At 40.2% G+C, this 22,298-nt stretch overlaps 1 protein-coding gene across 4 annotated transcripts in view; it reads right to left on the reverse strand.

The window, feature by feature from the left end:
- Nucleotides 1–22,298, reverse strand: part of MEIS2 (Meis homeobox 2) — a 223,255-nt gene that overhangs the window by 197,989 nt on the left and 2,968 nt on the right. For all 4 annotated transcript variants that reach the window (XM_010844196.1, XM_010844197.1, XM_010844199.1 and 1 more), the window contains exons 3-7: nt 20,816–20,957; nt 20,045–20,095; nt 18,989–19,039; nt 18,043–18,192; nt 8,363–8,477 (exon numbers count right to left, since the gene is read on the reverse strand). In XM_010844196.1, coding sequence (XP_010842498.1) covers nt 8,363–8,477; nt 18,043–18,192; nt 18,989–19,039; nt 20,045–20,095; nt 20,816–20,957 — 509 coding nt within the window. The remainder of the gene's footprint in view (nt 1–8,362; nt 8,478–18,042; nt 18,193–18,988; nt 19,040–20,044; nt 20,096–20,815; nt 20,958–22,298) is intronic.

A 22,298-nucleotide genomic window follows, 5' to 3' on the forward strand; every position in this document is an offset into this window, starting at 1 on the left:
TAGTCCATTGACTTATTTAAGATAGTGTTGCATACAATAAAATTTTAGTAAAATAAAATAGGTTTATTATCTCTTAAGGATATAAGATGATTTTTTCAAATGTATCAATATGTTAAATATCCAGCTGATGAGTACAAAGTTTTGATTAAATTGTTTCTACCTTACAAAAACTGAAATCTGTGGATTTTGCTTATTGATTAAGAAAAGAACATTCTATTGCTAGATAGCTGAATAAGTAATAATTTCTGCCTTGGAAAAGCAAGGTGACAGACCAGGAACCAAATAATTATAACACAAAATGTGAATGATGCTATAATAGTGGTAGAGGGTGCCACTGGGGTGCAGAGAAGAGAACAATGGCTTATGTCCCAGGCAAATCAAGAAGGCTTCCTGGAGGAGATGACATTAGAATCAGAATTTCCCAGACAGAAGAGAGAGGGACACACTTCCCTTAGGTCTCTCTCCAGTATTTCCCTTTTCAAGTTCTGGCTTTCTATCTGGCTAAGGGACCTTATTGCTACAGTAGAAGGGACATTAAAACGGTCAACTTTCATTTTAATGAGGAATTAGATTTTAGTGAAATCCCATAGTTGTCTTCTTGCTGGTCATTAGAAAGGGGGTGAATAGCCCAAGACTACTAAGGGATAAATTTGGTAGATAAAAATGGTTTATATTATTGTCTGCTGTGACATCAAAATATTTTCAAAGGCCAAATTAAAAACAAATGTCTACATAGGAAGATGAAAAAAAAAAGCTATTCTCCTACTACCCTACCCCACCCCAGATTTAAAACAGTAAGAATTTCAAGAACTTTTTGAGGGTAGAAATAAGAAGAACAGAGAAAAGAGAGGAAAAATAACATGGCGTCGTTATAGACTATTCTTCCGAAGTAAAGGCAAGAAAGACAATGAAGGGAAAAAAACAGAACACGTGTATTACAACATATAGCACCATAAGGCTGTGTCTGATGCTCTGGAGGGCTTCAACAAGTACTGTTCAGCCAAAAATCAATTGAAAAATCAGCATGATAACAGAGCATGAGTTGCCCTATAATAGCCTTAAGACCCCCAAGGCTATGCAAGTCCCTTTCATCTGCCACACTGCACTGACTCCAGGGGACCCTCACTTCCCCTCCCTGAGTACTGTGCCCGGCTGTATTTCTAACCTACTGCCTTACCCGCCCTTAGAAATGGGAGCTGACAGGACTGAGGATGTTTTAAAGTGGTTCTGAAGAATTTTTTTTTTTCTGATTTATTCTTTATGTTTTCTGGACATTTGCACTCAAATTCATCCTAGAATATCCTCTATTTCCACAATATTAAGTGGACAGGCATAATCTCTTGAATAAGCTAATAACGGTCTTGTATTTTGAATGCCTTAACTAACCTACATGAAACTGCCCCTTAATAAAAATCAGAGTTCAGGCTTATGCAAATGTGGCATGTAAGCAATTCACAGCATTGTTATAAATATACATATATAGTTCATTCCAAGATTTCATCTCAATATTTCTTCAATCACTTCCTCACAATGTCTGGTTTGTTCAATTTATATTTCTACTTGGCATTTGGTGCAAACCCCCAAAGATAAGATACATCTGTCCCTTAGTCACAAATCTTGGCATTTTTACCTTAACTCAATTGTGAAATGATTGGCTGAAAAATTACCTTGCAGGATTTCCTCATAATAAAGCATTTTATTTCCAAACTTTTGAAGTGACATGAGATGGACCAACTCAGGAGTGACATATTAAAGCTTAAGGAGGACATATAAATACCCTGATCCGTGTGAGGGAAGGAAAAGCTAATTGGAAGTCAGCTTCCCTGTGATTATCAGCTTGTTTATGGGGAGGAGGACGCCTCTGAATGGCACTGTAAATTCATCCCTGATTATGGCGTTAAAACCAGAGCTCATTTCCACAAGCTCCCCCAAAGCCCCCAGCCAATGCATTTTGTTTACTTACAAAGCATTGTGCACTGTTTTCAGAGAATGACAGTTTCCCCTGCTTTGATTTTTCTCCATTTTCAAGAAAAATTAATCAGTTGAACAAGCCAGTTGTCAGATTTCACTTCCCTCATGGCAGAAAGCACACATATTCATTGTCTGCTATAAGAATAAATTTTAGTAATTTTTCCCCATGTCAATATGAATATTAGACTGACCCAATTAATATGAAACGCTTCTATGCTGCTGGAACAGACAGTGCTCCAGAAAGAGCCATTTGCACAACCTGTTCATGATTATGGGCCATAAGGACACAAAGATGGCACACACATTTGTGGACCATCTGAATTCTTATACGGGAAGGGGAGGGGGGAGAGGGAGCGGCATGACGTGAGCTTGACTGTCGTGGGTCATGTTTTTTAATCCGGAGTATTGGACATGTAACACAGCAACAAGAGCTGATCATTTTGTTTAATCACCTTTTGGATCTTTGCCAGATGGTCTCTATTGAGAGCGCTGCAAACAGAGAGAGATGAACTGCATCTAACACGCCACCAGAGCTTTCCCGTAAATGTCTGAGAACTGATTCCAACAAGAATTTAGTCTCAGAGCAGAAAGGGATACATTTAAAAACTATGTGCATTAACTATACTTTTCCCCATAGAATCCTCACTTGGCATGAATAATTTACCCACTCTTATGCTAATGGGATCATGAAAGTATCCCTCGTCTTTAGTGCAGCTATTCTCAGCTTTCAGTAATTACCCCACCCAGTGAAAATAACATGGCTTCTGCATTGAATGGCCGACTAGTACCTGACAATTAGAAAGATCATGGCTGACAATGGACTGGTCCAGAACCCAGACAGAGAACGCTTGTAGGCCAAAGAAAAGTACAAGCGCAAAGTAACGTTGGCCTTGGGCGGGAAAGGGGAGGAGGGGGGCGGATGCATGGGGTGGAAAGTAGAAGAAAAGAGGAAAAGAAACATTTTCTATTGTCAAGCTTTTCTTTCTCTGACTTACTATCAAGATTTTACTTAAGCAAAAATCTGTTCTTTACATTATTAAGTGTAAAGGCATTCACAACAAGATTCATTTTAAAGGAAAAAAAGAGACCATATCTAAGGAAAAAAACTAGAGTTATCTTTAAAGCACGTCTGCATTAAGAATTTACTTAATCGAAATTTTAAAAAATCTAAGTCGTGGAAAAGCCCCTACATTTTGATTTTTGAACTGAAAAAAGATTACCAAACCAAAAAAAAAAAAAAAGAAGAAGAAAAGAAAAGCTAAAAAGAAAACTCTCTTTCGACCTCTGTCCACAAAACTCCATGTTAGGTAGTTCACTGTGTAAAAATTATCAGGCTAAAACATCTGGGAAAGAAAGCTATGAAACAGCAGGGAACGTGGCTGGTTTATTGTTTATCTTTTGTTTATGAGGCAGTATTCAAGTTTAATTACTACTCTAAATTAAACTCTAACTGGCATCAGGAGACATCCCTTTACATGACTAAGTTAAAAAAAAAAATCTAGAAATCTCAACTCCGGGCTTTTCAAGTAAGTTGATACATATAGGAAGAAATTACTCAAAATTAACAGCAATTATAGAAAGCTTTTAAGCATTTATGGGCACCATTACATGCTCCTAGAGCATTTATTTATTAGAAGAGTTCAATTTTATTTCTAGCGGTTGCTATTCTAAAACGTCTTAAGAAAATCAACAGAAATTATTTGGATGTTTGCCGATGATTAAGGATAGTATTCCTTTTGATTTTATTTGGGGAGCCAAAAAAGTATGAAAATGCAACATAAATATTCTATAATACAACAGCTTATTCTGTGCCAATGTTCAATTCTCAATTACATTCTCAGTGAATTTTCTGATACAATTAGGAGGACAGGAAGGAAAAGAAATGTCACCATATTTATCATAACAGTAAGTGACCAGTTTTGGATGAACTTAGCTCTAGGAAAAATAAAAGTTAAAAGCAACTAGCAAAAGATTATGCCAGATGGCATCTGTCATATTGTATTTAGGGTTATTTTAAAGAGATTGCCGCCACTATGAAAACATTCCATTGACAGAGTTTTCCTAGACTGAATAAGAAATCCCAGTAGAACATATTCAGGACCCACTATAAGTGGGTTTGAGGGTTTCCCCCGTCTTTTAACTATGTAACTGGAATACTTGGTGGGGAAGAATACTATTTCATGCATTATATAATAATTCAACAGTGTAAGCCTGTGTTAGACTTTTGCTTACCTATAATCATTTACGTTAAATCTATAGAGGGTATTTTTAGATTTCAAAACCATGATTGCTAAATAATTGCATAATATCTAGTTATGGAATTTTAGTCTCATTGCCTGGATGATAGAGACATCAAAAGAGAGGTTTTGTAGGTGGCAGAGTTGAGGGGAACTATGCTGGTTTGTACAGCCCTGTGTCTTCAAAGATGAGAGATGCATAGATGCTTAAATACTAATGGATTTAGGTTAAACTGGGTCTGGCAACAGTATGGTTAACGTGCGTGTGGTGTGCAGTGTGAGCTCAGCAGTTACTGGGCCAACTGTCTCGGTATTTCTGGGAATCCTGCCTATTCACAGTGCAGGGATTGTTCAATTGCTGCAAAATGTACAAAATGAATTTTACAAAAATGAATTGTAAGGAAGGCCCCATTACAACGATTTTACAGCAAAGATGTCAACATCAATTTTTCTTTCATGCCTAGCTAATGATTAAAACAGCATATTCCATTTGCCTAAGACAATTTATTTCATATTGGCACATCAAAATATTGAAATACAAAGTTATCTTTACTCTGCCCTTTTTATTCACTGCTGCTGAACCCATACCATTGTTCAAATCCGGAAAAAATAAAACAAACTTGGCACGAAATACTTAAAACAAAGGCTCATCAATATTCTCCAATTTGTCAACATCTCAATTACAGCACTGGAAAAAATGTAAATTTCATGTGCTCTAAACACTGAGGGGTCTATTCTCCTGCCAATTCACATGCGTAACTCCCATCAGCGTTAATGGGAGTTACACAAACCCATCAATAATAATAATACTTTGTACATATATTGTGCCTTTCATCTAAGGCTCTCAAAGTGTTCCAGGAACAAGGGGGCTGCTTCCTAGTCTTTACTCTGGGCAAAACCCACAATGAAATACAAAGCAGCTTTTGACTCAGCAGGTACAGAATTAGGGACCCCACGCCTTATTATCAAGCCCCATTTTATTACTGATGGGAAGCCAGACACAAAGAAGGCCAGTTACTTCCCCAGAGACCCAGTCTGCACCCTAATTCTATCCCTGAAAAATAAAACAGACTTTTTTCTTCATTCTCATGTGACTAACAAGATAAACTCCATTTGGCTGCTTTTAGCCAAAGAAATCAGAGTGAATGAAAGTCTGGTTCATATTTATGTAGTTTACTGCTAGGCATGTGCTGTGTGAAAGAGACAGTAAAGTCAGGTTTCACATTTTATCGTTTGTTTTTTACAATATTTTAAAAATTTGATTTCCCCCCCTCCTTTGGGTTTGCTGTACAAACACGGAGGAGGAAAAGATGACCTTTCACCTGTGTAACTGTAGCTCTTTCCCTATCAAGTCATAAAATAATGAGATATTTTTAGGTTCCAAAGTAAAGGTTCATATGAATCATTTTAGTAGAAATATTCCCCAAATCATAAAGCAACATAAATGCATGTATTGTTTTATAGCATATGGCTATTAAAGTTTAATTTAAAATGTGTATGAAAACATTGTCTTTAGTACAATTCATCCCTATTTTTTTTCTGTTTATCATAATTTGTTTTGAAACTGAATCGTTTTACAGTTTTCCATATGCCTGTTGTGCTAATAAATTCTGAATAAGCAAGAAAACTCTTTTCTAAACTAAAAATCTTGGTTCCCAATGAAGCATTTTAATACATTTAATATGGAGAACATAAATTTCCTTCTTAGGCTTTCCATTAAACGTCAACCCTAAGATTTAACCTGGGATAAGCATATGTGATTTCAGTCAATATCTCTGTTGACTTTGCCCTGAAGCAGATAATTAATCTTTCCCATAGAAAGCTACTCTGGACAATTTGGTGGGACAAAATATCTTGAAAACATATTTAAAAGGCTAATATGGGCACGAGTATGACAAAATACACTCAAGTCTGACCTTTGAAATGTAGAATCTTTGGTAAAATACAGAATATCTTTCAACCCGTGTCTCAGAGCCACTGATGTAGTCAGCCAGGTAGCAAATTCTCCATGCCCAGAGAGTCTCCATTTTCCAGGAATCAAAACGTTTTTTTTGTCCCTCACACTTTAATACAGTAAAATGACTGACTTCCTAGTACTCAAACACATAAGCTACCATGTCCATTCTTTAATCCCATGGAGATGTGATTAAAGGAACAAAATCCTATGGGGATCAAATCCTTCAACATGGCATCCGTGGGTGGGGCTAACCACAACATAGAGGTTCGTGTGTATGGTTTTTACGCAACTATATCGGTCTCAGTGCTTTTCTCTTCCCTAACAAAAACAAAAGCAAAAACAACAAGCCAGCAAAATTAACCAAAATGATAAAACTCAATGCCTTGGCCGTGGCCGCAACTGTTCAGCGTTCCAAACCCCAGGGTCATCCTTCCCTGCCTCCCCTTCTCCCTGGCCCTCTCCTGCCATCTCGCTGGCCATAACTCAACCAACCCAACTGAACCAGTCAGTTTTAAATTTCAGTTGGGACCTTGGTGACCTGTTAATGAATCTACAGAGAGGAGAAAAACTCACAGTGTTGAGTTATGCCTGGTGTTGCTAGCTGACTTGGAGTCAGAAATGCTTGAAGCGTTAACGTAATTGCAAGAATGTGAAAAATGAAGCGCGGGGCTCCTGAGCAAAGTGAAAGGTCAAAGCGAGCCTCACACACAACAAGTCTTTGGAAGATAGCCTCATTAGACCATTAAGTCTGCTTCTCCTTTCCCCTTCTCTTGTACCATGTTTAAGGTGTTTTGTTTTTATTAATAGATACATTTCCCCCTTTGTGGCACCATGATTTGGGGTGGTGGGAGGAGAGGAGTCTTAGAAAGCTTTTCAGATTTAAACACACTGAGAAGTCTTTCTCCAAGACACAGAAACACAATGAAAGCCACTGCATTACAAATTCACTGAATTTATATACATTTCATCTTCAAAATTCTTTATAGTTTCGTTTTCTTACATATAACCAAAGTGATCTAATAAAAAACAGTACAGAAAGCCTAAATAGATACAGTTCACCGGTTCTTCCACAATTTACTGTCTGACAGTATTCATTTCTCTGTTAGTTGCAGCTTGCTTAAACCTAGATTCTAAGTTGGACCCATTCACAACTTAACAACATCCTAGAAGGGACACTTCTCTAAACTCTTCCAGAATACTAGGAATCCAAAATCCATGACCAGGAACTTGGAAATATAAAGGCACTCACCCTACATCAACCATCGTTTTTTAAATGGCATATATGACTACAGCTCAAGCTGTTAAACTGTCCTCCACTTGGAAGACTGTCTAATGCTTAAATATTGTGGCCATAAACACAGTCATAATAGAGATGAAATAGACCTAGGAGATCAGACACCATCTAATGTAAAATATTAAAAAGTAAAATCTATATACTTTCCTGGCCCACGTTCAATAATGCATCTTCTTTTAAATAATAATTTTAGCCATAGAAGAGTCAACCCTACCAATATATAATTGCTCTCTGTGCAATAGGTGAGCCTTAAATGGTAAAATTTATTTTAAATGACTCTAGGCTTCCTTGTCATCTGTAGTTGACGTCCCCCTTGCCTTTTGATTATTTGAATTTTTACAATTTGTGACAAAAGTCTCACCATGGCAGCTGAATAGAAATGGGGACAAATAATCTAAGAATTTCAAAATCCATCTTCCCAAAATACAATTCCATATAAAATTTGCATGGCGCTTTGGAACTAATAAGAACAGATTTTTGCATCATGTGTGCTTTACAGGCATCATTGCTTGATTATAGAAAACCCTTACAGTTGATTTACAAATAAAATATCCCATTTATAGTATAATTCAATCTACTGCATCACAGAAGCAAAGATCCGTCATTCTATTTGCTTACACCCAGGAGTAAAGAGTAGATAACCAAATTTGTCAAAGAATTGGCAGAACTAATCGATTGTTATTGTAATGCTTGCTTAAAGACTAGACAACTCTTTTTGTTTTGTTTTGTTTTTGGTGAGTAATATAAGTTAAGGGAAGGAAATACTGTCTCCCTAAATAGCAGTCATTTATACTCCCTAACCTGCCACTCTCCTGTTTACAGTGAGGCTGATGTACCAATATAAAATACTGATGTTATTTCAGTCATGCCCACTTTGCACAAGGAAAATCCTTGACTTTTTACCTTGCTCACTGCTGTTGTCTCCACTCTGGGACGCATGGCCCCCACTGGAGGGCCCTGGGGTGCCTGCTGAATGGGTGGAAGTTGCATCATCATGGTCTCGCCAAGATGCAGGATTCTGATGTCAGGAGGCCCAGGAATTTTTCCACAGTTACCATTTCAGCCATAAATGACGAACCAAGGGGAAAGGTACAGAGAGAGGCAAAAAACATGTACATATTAGTATTTGTAGAACTAGGCATATATAGATGCCATGTTACAGTATGTTGTCTTTTCAGCAATAGGTACCAAAAGGAAAAAAAAAAGCACTAGAATCATGATGAAGTGATAGTTATGTCAGTGTACATATTTGTTAAAACCAATTGAAACAGATGCCTTAAAATGGATGCATTTTATTATATACAAATTATACTTCAATAAAGTGAATTTTTTTAAGTTAGAAAAAAAAAGCCTCCTTAAAAATCTAAAAGTTTGCTCTTTAATTAATTATGCCACACTCTTCCAAGAAATAGGTCCCAATGTTCTTGGATACCAAACACTTCAGAATATTAACACATCTATAAAACTCAACAACTCCCTTAAAAATTCAGATTGGAGAATGTATGGGACAGCCCTTCACATCAAATGCATTGCCCTAAAAAGGCCTGAATTAACTCTCAAAATCATTGTCAACTGATTATATCATTAACAAAGACAATAATATTAATCATTGCATCAATACCTTCCTTGCTATTTAATGTGCACAAACGACAATCAGAAAATGAAACAACTATGAACTGTGATCCACCTAATCAACTGCAGAGGACTTCCTTTAGTGCTGCATGGAAGGTTTAAAGTCACAGAGCAATGCTTTTTCCTGAAAGAACTGCTCATTTTAAAGGACGTGTAAGGTAAGCCGAGAGTTATAGTTCATGCTACTTTGCTGAGTGTATTCTTCTTCTGTTCCTCCTCCCCTTTCCTGATCAGTCCCAATACCCTGCTGTCGCTTAAAGGAAAACAGGAATTCTAATGTACAGGAAGGACTTTATCAGCACCACATGAAGGCAGGCAAGAGATGGAATTTCCTCTGGCAGAAACAGAGAGTAGGAACAGCATATGAAACAGACCAGCCTTAAGGTCAGAGTTGTACACTTGTCACCTGTATGCGATAACTTCGACTAAGCCCACAGATCTACTGGCAAGCAAATCTGTTGGGGGTGGGGGTGGGGGTGCAGTACTTTGAGAGCAAAATAAAAAGCCCCGTCAGTCCCTCAAAGTACACTATTTCTTCTTACAAGAATTGGTAACTAAGGACTCAGACTGACATGTCTATAGGCAACATGCTAACATCTTACCACTTGAAGACAATCTTGCCGTGTTGTCATTATATATACTTTATCCAGAAAAAAAGGTGAGTCTATCATTTTCTCAACCTTAACCCTATGATGTACAAATAGAACATAAAACTTCACCAAAACAAAGTCAAGAAACCAAAGAGAGAAAAAATAAGGAACTATTATCATTTGGAACAGCAACAACAAAAAAAATCTGTTTGCCTCTATAGATCTGTCTCAAACCACTGTAAATTAATATTTAGCATTTTTGATAGATGGTGAAATGTCCCAAAGTTCTAGAGACTAATAACATCTCTATCAAACAATGCTGTTGGCACCGCTGTCAGGCAAGCCACTGATTCAAAGGCAAAACCTTAAGCAGAAACTTTGTGACGGTAAGTACTGCACATATATATATTTATATCTAAAGTAAAGATACAGTTTTGAAAGTATTGATAGATTTGGGAACAAAGTTGAACAGAATAAAATGAAAACCAAGGTTCTGCTGCCTGTATGAAGACAAAGTCATGCCTGTGATTTTTGTATCTAAGTTTGAAACTCTTCCAATAGTTTTTAGCTAAAAGCAAACTGAATGCAGGGGCTCTTCAAGCTTTGCAGACTCTTCGAGTCAGCTGTTTGCTGGATGGTAATCAGATAAAGAGCTAGAAGAATTACAAGAAAAATAAAAAAACAATAGCATGGCATGAGTTTAGTCTTGCAACAACACTGGCTAGAGCCTTCTTTTAGAAACTGCAATAATAGTCACCTAAGCTAAACTTTTCAGTTAAACTTTGCATCACTAAAACAGCAAGTGATGTGAATTTTATGCACTGCATGCTTTTTATTAAGCTGGTGGCTATAAAAGCTCCTTACCCCTCATGAAAATTACAATAACTAACTACTAACACCTCAACTATGTTTTAAGGCAAATGTCATCTAACAGCTATTTTATAATCATTCAAATGAAGCCCCAGTGAGTCTTTCTGTTTGGACATGAGAGTGATTTCAAGGGATCACTCAGAAGGACTTCTTGCAATGGAAAGCACTGTCTTGTCCCCATCAGTCAAACCTGTACTGAGTTTTAAAGTCAGGCCTCACAAGTTTATAACTCAGTTGATTTCCTTCCCTGGTTTTTTGGAGGAGGCGGTCTCTAAACTAAAGGGGTGAGAAATAAGCCACATAAGCAAATAATACTTTTAGAGCAGCTAGTTCCTCCAAATCAGTTGGGTCTTGGGTTTTCAGCTCAGTCCTGAAGTTTACTCAAGCTCACTTTTACTATCTAACCCACCATGCCCCTGTTTCTTCCCCCTTACCTTCCTCACATCCTCAAAGATGCTGTCCTACAAGTGTCCCAATCTCCATAGTGTGTTTCAAGTATTATGATCTACTTTGCAAGACTGACACAAACTAGTACCAGGATATTCATCTAACTTGGAAGTAGGAAAAACAGCTGAATCCCTCTGGGGTTTGAAAGCTGAAGAGTTACCCCAAAGTTGTCTGTATTCAGCTACATCACAGTGACGTGATCACGTACAAACATAAATACTGATAATCTGGTCAATAAAAATTGCTACCTCCTTGATCACAAAACATTGGAAGCAACATGGATAGCTACAATACAGTCCTTTACACATAAGATTGGTTTGTTCTTAGACTGAAGTATTTGTTTGTATCACAACTCCTTTCTTCTTCTTTCCCCTCCCTAGATAGTTTCCAAGTTTACATCCTTCAAGAATAACTGCTTGGCTTTCTGCCAAATTATATGCAGAAGTTTAGTGAATCTTGAAACCGAAGTGGCATATGAAAGCATGTAAAACACGTGACATACTTAGAAAAATAAAGAGAAACGCTGTGTGTGTGTGGGGCGGGGGGCGGGTGAGGAATCAGGTAGGTGCATTCCACAGTCTATGTCCTGCTCCTCAGCCCCAGGTATCATGAAGACATTCGAGGGCAAGGAAGAGACATGTTTCTATTCCCAGGGGCTTTCATAATTAGGAGTCAAATACACGACTCTTCTTGCTCTTACGTAATTGCATTAAAGAGCAGTGTTAGCAGGAGAAAAGCAGTGAATACTGAGTGGAGCACAATGGAAGGAGATGGAAAATAGATACAAGAAGCTAGGTCTCCAGGGGCAGTATTTTCTATTTGCTGGGCTACAGACTCACAGCTGATAATGCAAGTTGTAATTAATATAAAAGCAGGAGACAAGATGGGGTGAGCTTGTAGTAGCGGGGCCACAAGAGATCACTCTGCAGCTCTCCTCTGTTTCTCATTTACACACAGCTCTCCCTAGAAAACACAATTCTGCCAGTGTTTCCTCCCTTGAAAGTTAAAAAAAAAAAAAAATTGATTTAGCACCATCATTGAATTTTGCTAAATCTAGGAAAGAGCATAGAGCGGACAGGCATCTCTGGGCAGAAAAAGCAAATCCTCCATGCACCTCTTTTGTTGAGGCTGCAGAGATGGTGGACATTATAATGTTTTACACCAGTTTGGCACTTCTGGGGGAGACCTGCTGATAGGATACTATTTAATAATTCCCAGCGAACTGGTAGTATTTCCCTGTTGAAATGATTCCACCCAGCTCATGGTTCTTCCGTTGAAAAAGCAATGAAATAAAATGTGTAAGTGTTTCTGAATAAACACAAAACTGAATGGGGAAGTGAAAAGTATTAGGTTTCCAGGAGTTAAAAAAAGAAGCCACACCACACACAAGTTTGACCTCAGATCATCTGAAACTCATCTTAGACTCCAGATGAAGAGGTGATGCAATGGATGTGGTGTAGGAGAAAGAACCCTAGATTGGAATTAAGACTCGAGGGTGCCACCTCCAACTGTCACATGACCTCAGGTGATGCACTTCATTTCCCTGGAACGTGTTTCCTTTCTCTCTTTAAAATTAAGAAGTCAGGCAAAATAATCCCTAAGGTCACTTCCACTTCTTATTTCTATTATTAAAAAAATACTTTAAGCATTTGATTTTCTAGAACCCACAAAACTAAAACACAATATAGAACACCAAGCCAAAAATAACACAAGAACTTGGAAAATACTGTAAAGTAATTCAGAATATGTGTTTGTAGGTAGAAAGTAAGAATAAACCTAAAGATATTTAATCAGCACATGGAGCATGCAAAACTAATTTGACTAGAGATGTTCAAATGACAAAGTCAAGATATGCTCGCATCAGTACACATAATTAATGTAACTTACAGATTTCCTACGACTTTAAGAGGTTTTCACATCTTAACAGTTAACATTGAGCAAAAATCGTTTTTAAAAATAAGAGGAAGACTCCTATCATGAGGTAGTCAAACCTACAAAAGTTCTAGACGTTAATTGTGCAATCTGAAAAAAATGTTGGAATTTCAATTTCGTTATTCCAAAGTTGACATAAGAACTCAGGAGAACTGTGCGTGCTTTCAGAAGGTGGACTCACTCTTTAAAAATGTAAATAGAACTGGGGTCTTTCCCTCATCTCCCTGCTTCCACCCTCTATTAAGTTTTGAGAATTAATATGTGAGCAACTCTCATGGAAATGGCAAACACTCTTTGCAAATGATTCCTCCTCTGATGGAGCAACTTTTAGAGAATATAGAAATTTCTTATACTATTAGTGTACTATCACATTATAAAATGTCTCCTGTAATTCTGAAATGGGATAATGTATAGAATGTTAAGCCTGAAAAAAAAATGAGAAAATGAATTTTTAAAATATCAAACTTTTCATCTGATAGTGGATATCTGTTGTTGTCAAGTTCACCTTTGTTTAATTCCATCTCATTGCAGTTACTCTGAAAGCATACTCCAACTGCACAACCTACATGATTTCACTAACGTAATTATTCTCGATGGGAAATTAACAGAAAAGCCATCAACCACCAGAAACTACACAACAACAACAGAAAACTCATGCCCCTGGCCCCTGGCCAGGTCTCCTTGGGTTGATGGACAGGGCTCAGAGGTGGAACCTTCCTGAAACAGGTCCTCCAAGAACTTGGATAACATACCGTGAGGTCTAATCTTACACCAGAACATAAGAAATTATCTGATAAAATAAATCATTCATATTATTAATGTTATTTTCACATCCCAATGTCTCCTCTTTTATATTCTTAGACCAATCACTTAGACTGCTCTCTCTCCTCACTGCCCATTCCCTGCTGATTTTTCAGACACTTGCCTGTATTCTGTCAGGAACAAGGTTCAGGGGATTCTCCCCTTTGGCTTAACTCAGTTTTTAAAAACTGTGTAGACGTAAATAAATTTGACATATTCAGAGATGTGAAAGAAAACAACAGCATATCTTCACTTAAATTACAGCTTTCAAAATAAAAATTTAAATAATTTTTCTTTTATTACTTAGCTTATCAGAGCCAGTCAATTTTTAGGCACCTGCCATTAATTTTCAGTAGATACAATTTTATTTTCTTCCCTATACTTAATGCATCCAAAAAACAAATACAATGCAATTTCTTAAGCACTTTATAGAAATAACTATATAACTATGTACCTTCAGGCCAATAGAGCTTAGGTCAGAGAATGTATTTCAGAAACAAATAAAATTCATTTATCTAAACTTGATCTAAAGATACGTAATATCTTTATATGTAAATAGAAAGATATATTTCATTTGTCTGCACTTGATCTAAAGACTTGATGTAAAATTATGTAAAGTAGATAATGTGGACATCACCTATTATTCAGAAACACTACAGACTAGGAAAAGCATGATCATGCCACAACAGTTTTCCAGTTGAAACTTTTTTTCAAGAAGTGGTTTGTTGACAAGTTTATTTTTAAAAATAAATAAATTTGAATGTCTAGGAAACTTAACAAGAACTGCAGATGGAAAATGGAGTTCTGTTTCTTTTCACCATTATATTTTTCTCCCCAGTATTCCAAAGAATACTATAACAGTTACAGGTAGCTGTTTCCTACCTATAATAATTACTCTTATATGATAATAAAAGTATAAGATGAAATCTTTATATTAAAAATATTAGCAAGCATTCACTATGGATCTCCTAAACATGATAAAATTATAGCCCATGTTGCAACTTTTATTTTCTATTCAATTCCAAACTTTTTTTATTAGTATGCCCATCATGTAAGTGTCAATGGGAAACGAACAAATGAATTGAATGTATGGAAGGTAATTATGTTGGTCTTCCATTCATGCATCTATGTTACATCAGATTATTTATAGAATATTATAGAATGTGAAATCAACATGACAACAACCTTGTTCACTAGGCAAGAGCATGTAAAACTCATTTTTAAAAGTTGGCCCAAAATACTTGCTTTTGAGATATTTATATCAATTAATTTTATATATTTCTATTTTTAAAAATTTTATTAAGAAAATCAAAAGCTATTTTGGTGCCTAATACTTTGCTCCTGACGCTTCTGTCTTTGCTTCCCACTACTTAGAATCACACACTTATTCTTTCTTTTCTCTTTCATTCTCTCTCTCCCTGCTTGCTCCTTCCTTAAACACATACACATACACCCTCACACAAAGTAGCTTGATACCACTTAATAAGGATAGAGGTGTATGTGTTTTGGGGGTGTCAAACAGCTGTCACAAACTGTCACCTCCAGAAGAGAAACCTTGGCACACAACAAATTAAACTACACTTCTTTTTTAGCTGTCATTATTCATAGCCAATAAGTTGAAATGTTCTCAGCATTTCATGTGCAAATAAAACCACAAGGAAGCCAGTAGATCAGAATAGTGGGCCAGCAGATAAAAAAGAGAAAACAACACGCTGTCTCGGTCCTTCTGAAGTGGCTCATCATCACCCCTGCACCAGCATGCACCAAATGAGATCCAGCCTGGGGCAATGTATTAAATATGCATATCAAAGCAAATGAAAAAGTAAACCTGGAGATTCAAATTGGATACATTTACATGCTGAGAATGTCCCACTCATACCGCTTTTCAGGTAGTGGGTCTGAGGAGGTATGTTCACTTTTTTGCGTCTGGGGGGAGTTGAGGGAGGAGGAATAGCCTGCAGAAGAGGCTGAACATAAGAGGATCACTCTGTAGGGGAAGACTTGGGAAAGAATACATTCCATACACTTAAGGTGCCAAAGTACCAAAAAGGGTAAAAAAAAACTCTCCAAGGTTTTCTCTCATCTCCTACATAAAATTCAAATCTGTGGCAAACTTCACCATTTCCCACTCGGATTGCTGGTGGAACAAATTATTGCTTCCTTTGCAAACAAATAGCAGGGGGGCTAAAGTAAAAATGTTATAGTTCAGACTCTAGGAAATAAAAGGCTTTAAATTATGATGCCCAATGAGGTGGTAAGCCCTCATGGGTTCAAAATAAATCAGTTGTCATATTTACTTGATTGGGGGCCTCTAAGAGAGGCAACAAATGTTACAGTTGATTCTTTTATTCAAAGATGATGACTGTTGCATTATTAAAGCACTATCTTCTTAGGTATAACTTCTTTCCTGAGTATAATTTAATATTCCAAATAGTACCATAAACTGGCATTGTTGATCAGCCAATTCTATAAACAGCCTAGTCTATCCTATCTCTTCTATATAAACATCAGCATGCTCTAGTTCCATATATCCACTTGAAAAAACAATTCCAAGAAACTATTCTAGAAAACCAAATAGTCAAGACCCCTAGAAATGACACAAGAAAAGCTTTTGCTGCAGAAAACTGTGAACTTTTCATCCTACAAACCATGTAACTAGACGCCTTCCCAGTTCCCCCAGTAGTGCAAAATGTACATGAATTTAGAAACAGGAAGCAATGAACATAAACAAGTAAATGACAACAACAAATACTTTGAAGGCAGTGTCATGCCCTGCCGACCACAACCACACAGCATATAGCTACCTATCAGCAAATGAACTTGCCATAGCTGCTTGTTGCACCCACCTGACTTCAGTGAATATACTTAATATACAAAAGAGCTCCCCAACATTTCCCTCCCAGTGATGGAGAAAGCCAAGAGTAAAGACAGGCATGGGAGCCTTCAACACCACAGTATTTATTCTGTCTCAGAACTGGACATCGGTACTGATGTTTTCTTTTTTTTTTAATTGAAACTTTCGTCCTTAGGCTATATGGCTTTCCATAGAGCACAAAAGCTACTCATTAAAATCTGTGACTGTATATTTTCAAAACTTTTGGAGAAGGAGGGGGAGAAACTTATTCTCCAGGTATCTCAACTCATTCCTCTTACCACCTAGGAGTGGGGGGTGATGGTGGTGATACAAACTACCTTCAAGCCTCGACGCCCATTTAACTCCACGGAGTGCTAAATTAATATTTCAGCCATCAAGTTAGTAGACTATAGCTTATATCATTCAGGTTGTGAGTTCAATTGACTGTAATCTATGGACACCCTGTCCCCCACCCCCAGGCTTGAGTTCCTATAAATAAACTGCTGTTCACACCCACTCTTTAACCTCTCCACTCTTGCCTTTCCTACCAGCTGCAATCTTTCTTCTCTTTGCTTCTTTTTCAAATTTTCAGTCTCACTACATATGCTTTTTTTTTTTTAAGCATCAGACTCACTAGATCAGTTCCAAAATAGGATTAAAAACAGAGAGAATAGAAAGAAATCTCCGTTCCTGGCCTGACACACATGGGTCCCTCCTGACTATACTCTCCGTTCTCATCCACCAACTCTTTTAAGTGTTAAAATTCAACCACTAACCTATGTTTACTCAATCACAATTCCCTTCAGCTTTCTGTAATACATTGTTAATATTTGTTTCATCAAGGTTACTGTCTTTTATTACCAAGATGCTTCAGGCACTTGGCATTAAGTTCATACACTGACAATAAGTTTCTATACAGCATAAGCTCAGAAAACTAGAATGGGTTCACTCCTTTTATTTCAAATGCAATGCAAGATTGGCAATAATTCTCAGAATTGCCATCTCTGCGAGAAACTGAGAAATCAGTCCTTGCTCCCCAATTTTCTCCCATCCTGTCCAGTTAACTTTCCTGCCTCCTCTCCCTGCTGCACTGATTACAGAGTTGAGAAAGCAGAAAAGGCAGCGGTCACCGTATCAAGCAGACAATTTGCTAACACTCAAGTTACCAAATCCAGGAAACTTTACACATTAGAAGCACAAATCACTCTATCAATTTGCTGGTTTTTTTTTTTTTTTTTTAATTCTCAACATAAATAAGGAAGGGGTCCAAGAAAAGGGAAATACAGATGAAAGGTGTGGAAGAAGTAGTGAGAAAGGGAGGGAAAGACTCCCAGAGAGACCAGATTTTTTATTTTAAAAAATAAAACTCAAGTCAGTGGAGCTAGAGGTTACAACAAAATTTTCAAAACTGCTGTGCCCAGTAGTCTTAAAAGAATGCCAAAAGCTCACAGACTTACATGGTCAGCGAGATTTGTGGAGGAGCCCGAAAGTTCTTCGTGATCCGACTTGGAGCTGCCGTCTCTTTCATCAATGACGAGGTCTATAGGCATTTTCCCCTTCAAACAGCTAATGTACCGGTGGCAGAAGTTATCACACAGTTCATGGACCTAGAAGGAGGGTCATGGTGGAGGGTTCAGCTTGTATTGTTGTTGTTGTTGTCATGGTTTTGTTTCATTTTTTTAAGGGGAAAAAAATACCAGGTTGCAAGGTTTCATTTGGAAAGAGTAACAGTGCCATGTCTTCCAAACTAACTCTAATTAATGGGTGTAATAGTTGAAGGCAAGGAAACAATAGAGCAATTGTTGTAGCAGATATTATTCTCCAGAGACTTCCCTGAGCAACAAGTTACAATAAAGGGAACAGAAACAGGACTGGAAATAACTGGGTTCAGGCTGGGACTCCTTGGGGGGAAAATCCGATTTGATGATAACATCAAAATGTAAGGAGGAAGGAACTGGGAACAGCATTAGCATTTGCGATTCAATAAGCTAGGAATTTTGTATGTTTCCAGGAGAAAATGATTGAGCTGCAGAGCAATGTAAAGACACCCTAGCCAGAATGATTCCCTCTGCTAGCACCTAATGCATGCCCTGGGCCTAATAGAGACGCAAGCAAGCTGAATGTCCAGTAACACAAATGGTTTGCTGCATTTCAAAATAATCCTGAATGCCTGGGGAAAAAAGGGGGGGTGGGGGGAGGCGGCTACTTTAAAAGGCAGGGCTGTCTTAATTCACCCATCCTCCGAGCCCCTGGGTTTGAAGAGCAATTTGAGGGAAGGACAAGGTAACAAGTTGCTCAAAATCTCTCCAGGTGCTCAGACTGGAGGTTTGTTAAAAACACTCCCAACTCCACCAGGAGAGGGAAGTGACTAAATCAAAGTGGGGAGTGTCGTTTCCTGCTTACCTTTTCTAACTCCAAAAGGTGAAACCTTAGTACTTGTATTGCTTGTATCATCTGGAAGAAAAGTTTTTAGAGTGTGGAGTTAAGGCTCTGTGACTACTGCCACTCGGAGATTCCTAGTGGGGGGATGGTGAGGGGATTGGGTTGAGGAGAAGACGCAGGCAAGTGGCCAGGCAAAACCCACACATCAAGAAATCGTCAGGAAAACCAAGTGATTACTGATCATCTCTGCCTCATTGGCTACGGGGTGGGAATCTGACTCAACCTATGCCAAGGCATTTAATATCTTTGCTCCTCACGTGTACTGAGCTATCTGCAAGGGCTGTCTTTCTAAGGACAGGCCTTTCTCCTCCTGAGTCCTCTTTAACTGTCCCCTCTCTCGACCTCAGGCCAACTTAAAAAAAAAAAAGAAGACGAAGAAAAAGAAGAAGAGAGAAAGAAAGGAAGAAAAAAAAGTCGTTTCTCTAGAGAGAGAAAGCTTTTTAGAACAGCACACCCTGCGAAATCCCTCCTTACTAAAGAAGGAAATACTCCAGATGAATGGCGAGGCAGGGCCTTTGAAAGCGGATTTAAGTACTTTTAATATTGAAATTGTGCAAATTAGCAAAAGAATCGCACCTAAAAGTGGCCTGCGCTGGTCTGCCCCTCGCCCCCCTTCCCCGCCCACCTCCCGGCCCGCCCTCCGCGGCGCAGGCGGTTACTTCCTTCGGGTAAGCTGCCCCGGGCTCGGCCGCCTGCCCCGGCAAACAGAGGAAATAACTCACTTCTCGTCGCCTAGCTCCCGGGGCCGAGACCTGGGGCGCATCCCCTGCTCTAGCGCTCGGCGCCGCGTCCCCGCTCGCTGCCTCCCCGGGGCTCCGCGCGCCCTGACGTCCAACCCGCCCCTCACTGCCAGCTCCCCGGCGGGGGCGCTAAGCTGTTCCCTTCCTCCCCGTCGCTCTGGAGCTTCAAAAAGAGGGCTCTGCTCAAACTCCCCAGAGCTCCGTGGGGGAAAAGCGGGTGCTTCTGAGCAGGGGAGGGGGCCCAGGTTGGGGACAGGCGAGCCACAGTGAGCCTTACCAAATTGTCCAGCTCTGGATTTGAGGAAAAAAGTGGCTTTTCGGCGCGAACCTATAGGAAGCAGGGGAAAGTCAGCATGAGTTATCACTCCATTTTAAAAGGAAAAAAACCCCTTGTCACCGACTAAACTGTCCTGTGCGAGTGGGGATGGCAGAGGGGCAGTGGCGGAGAAAAGAGGAGCTTTGGTAAAATACACGAAAAAAAAAAAAAAAAAAAAAAACAGTAGGGACGGTTGAAAAGGAATCTGGACCTTCGGATCCTGGCCCCATGAAGGGGTACCTGGAACCACCGAGTTGGAGCCGAGATCTCAGGGCTGTTCTCTGGGCCCGGGCACCCGCTTATCCTGCCGTCCACGGGGCTGTGTTTTGCAGCCTCCCTCACCTCCGCGCCGGCGCCGACAGCCCCGAGAGGCGCCCAGCTTCCTTCCCTCCCGGGGCACTCTCGGGGGCCCTCAAAGCCCCTATCCCCAATTCTTGTTCAAGTAGCTGCAGGCGGGGGAAAAGGCCAAGCCCCAGATTAGGAGCAGGTCAACTTTAATTCGAGGGTCGAGCCCCTGTATTCCTGGCTGGGGGGAAAAACAAACACCCATATTTATCTCCTCTTCCAATTCGCCTCCAGGCTCAAGGATGGGGAGGAGGCGCAGAGCGCGGACTGGGCCGGAGGAACAGATCGGGTGTCCCAGCCTCTTCCTCCTCTTTCAAGAAACGCTCGAGGAAAGGGGAGGGGGGAGTGAGGGGCTGCAAGAGGGCTAGTGGGTCAAGAAGGTTGGACCTGCTTGGCGAAGACCGCGATGTCCTCGTTGAAAGAGTCGGAGGAGCAGACGTCTCCGCCGGCCACTCCGGGTTCCCGCGGAGTGCAGGTCGCCAGCTCGCACTTCTCAAAGACCAGAGCTAACAGAGGAAACAACGGGTGCCTAACGGGCAGCGCCACGCAGAGACACACACACGGAGACGGGGTGCAGAGGGGAAGGAGCAAGAACTGTAATCAACAAGTTTGGAGGGTTCGGATTCCTTCCTTACTACCACAGACACGCATCACACTTGACAACCCTTCCTTCAGGCAGCAAGCCTGGGCCAGAGACAGAAAGGAGAAACGGCCAGGCCCTTTCCCTCAGCTCAGGACTCCCTCAGATGTGGTGGGAGAAGCCCCTGGCCACTTTTAGCCCTCCGAGTACAAATAGCCTCGGTTCGAACGTAAGGACGCATCCAATAAGCTGAGACAGTCTGGAGCCAGGAATTGAACCAGACCTACTCCCCACTCTACAGAGGCCGTCCAACCAACCCCTGAGACCCAGCCCTGACCTCCCAAGAGAGGAGCAGTCGGTGAAATCCAAGATTGCTTTAACTTCTGCATAGGGGAAATCATAGGAGGCCCAAGGCTCACCTTCAACCGCCACCTCCCTCACCAGTTATGTTTCCTCAATCTAACCTCTCCACCCCCTCGCCTTATGAGCTTGTTTGGTCCACTTCTAGTAAAAGCCTGGGTATGGGGGGCCAGTTACATGCGGTACACGCAGAAGAGCTTCCTTCCCAAGACCACATTTCTCCAGCAGGCAAAAATAAATAAATCGAGTGTTATAACTTGGAAGTGTGCGTGTGCGTCTGCCCTTTGTGTTTCTCCGGGCGGTTCAGCTACACTTTGGGATGCTGGCGGCCTCTTGCTTCAGGCACAGTTGCTGTTTACTGACTGTCCCCTCCCCTCCGCATCCCGCAGCCTTCCCTCACCTACCCTCCGCTGGGACAGCCCGAGTGGTACATTCTGGGGCCGTGCAATCCCAGCCCTCCCTGAGTTCTCAGAATTTAAAATAATTTCCAGCCATCTCCTTCACTCCCCTCAAGAGCGGCTCTGTGCAGCAGTCCCTTCCACCCCGCTGCACTTCAAGGTCTGCCCCCTTTATTTACAGAGAATTAAGAAGAGGGTGATTAGGACTTCCTGGCCGGCCGAAGCAGCCCTGATCCCAGCTCAAGCTGCATTTAGTGACTCCCGGACTCTCGATAGGAAACAGAAAAGAAAAAAAAAAAGTTGCTCCTCATGGGCAGGAAACTTTCTCCTTCGTCAGGGCCTCTGTTAGGGGGCCCAGCTCTGCGTCCTTTGGCCAGGAATCCCGTCCTTGGGGAGAAGGCCTTGGCCAGATTGTGAGGACTCAGTCACTCCCGGCTATGGGGTCCAGAGTGGCGGGGCCTTGGGGGTAGACGAAGCCAAATCTTCCCGGGACTCACAGTCAAGGGGCAGAAGAGCAGCGCCCCCCCCCTCC

The sequence above is a fragment of the Bison bison genome, unplaced genomic scaffold (assembly GCF_000754665.1).
Source record: "Bison bison bison isolate TAMUID 2011002044 unplaced genomic scaffold, Bison_UMD1.0 scf7180017864197, whole genome shotgun sequence".
Taxonomy (NCBI): Eukaryota; Metazoa; Chordata; class Mammalia; order Artiodactyla; family Bovidae; genus Bison; species Bison bison.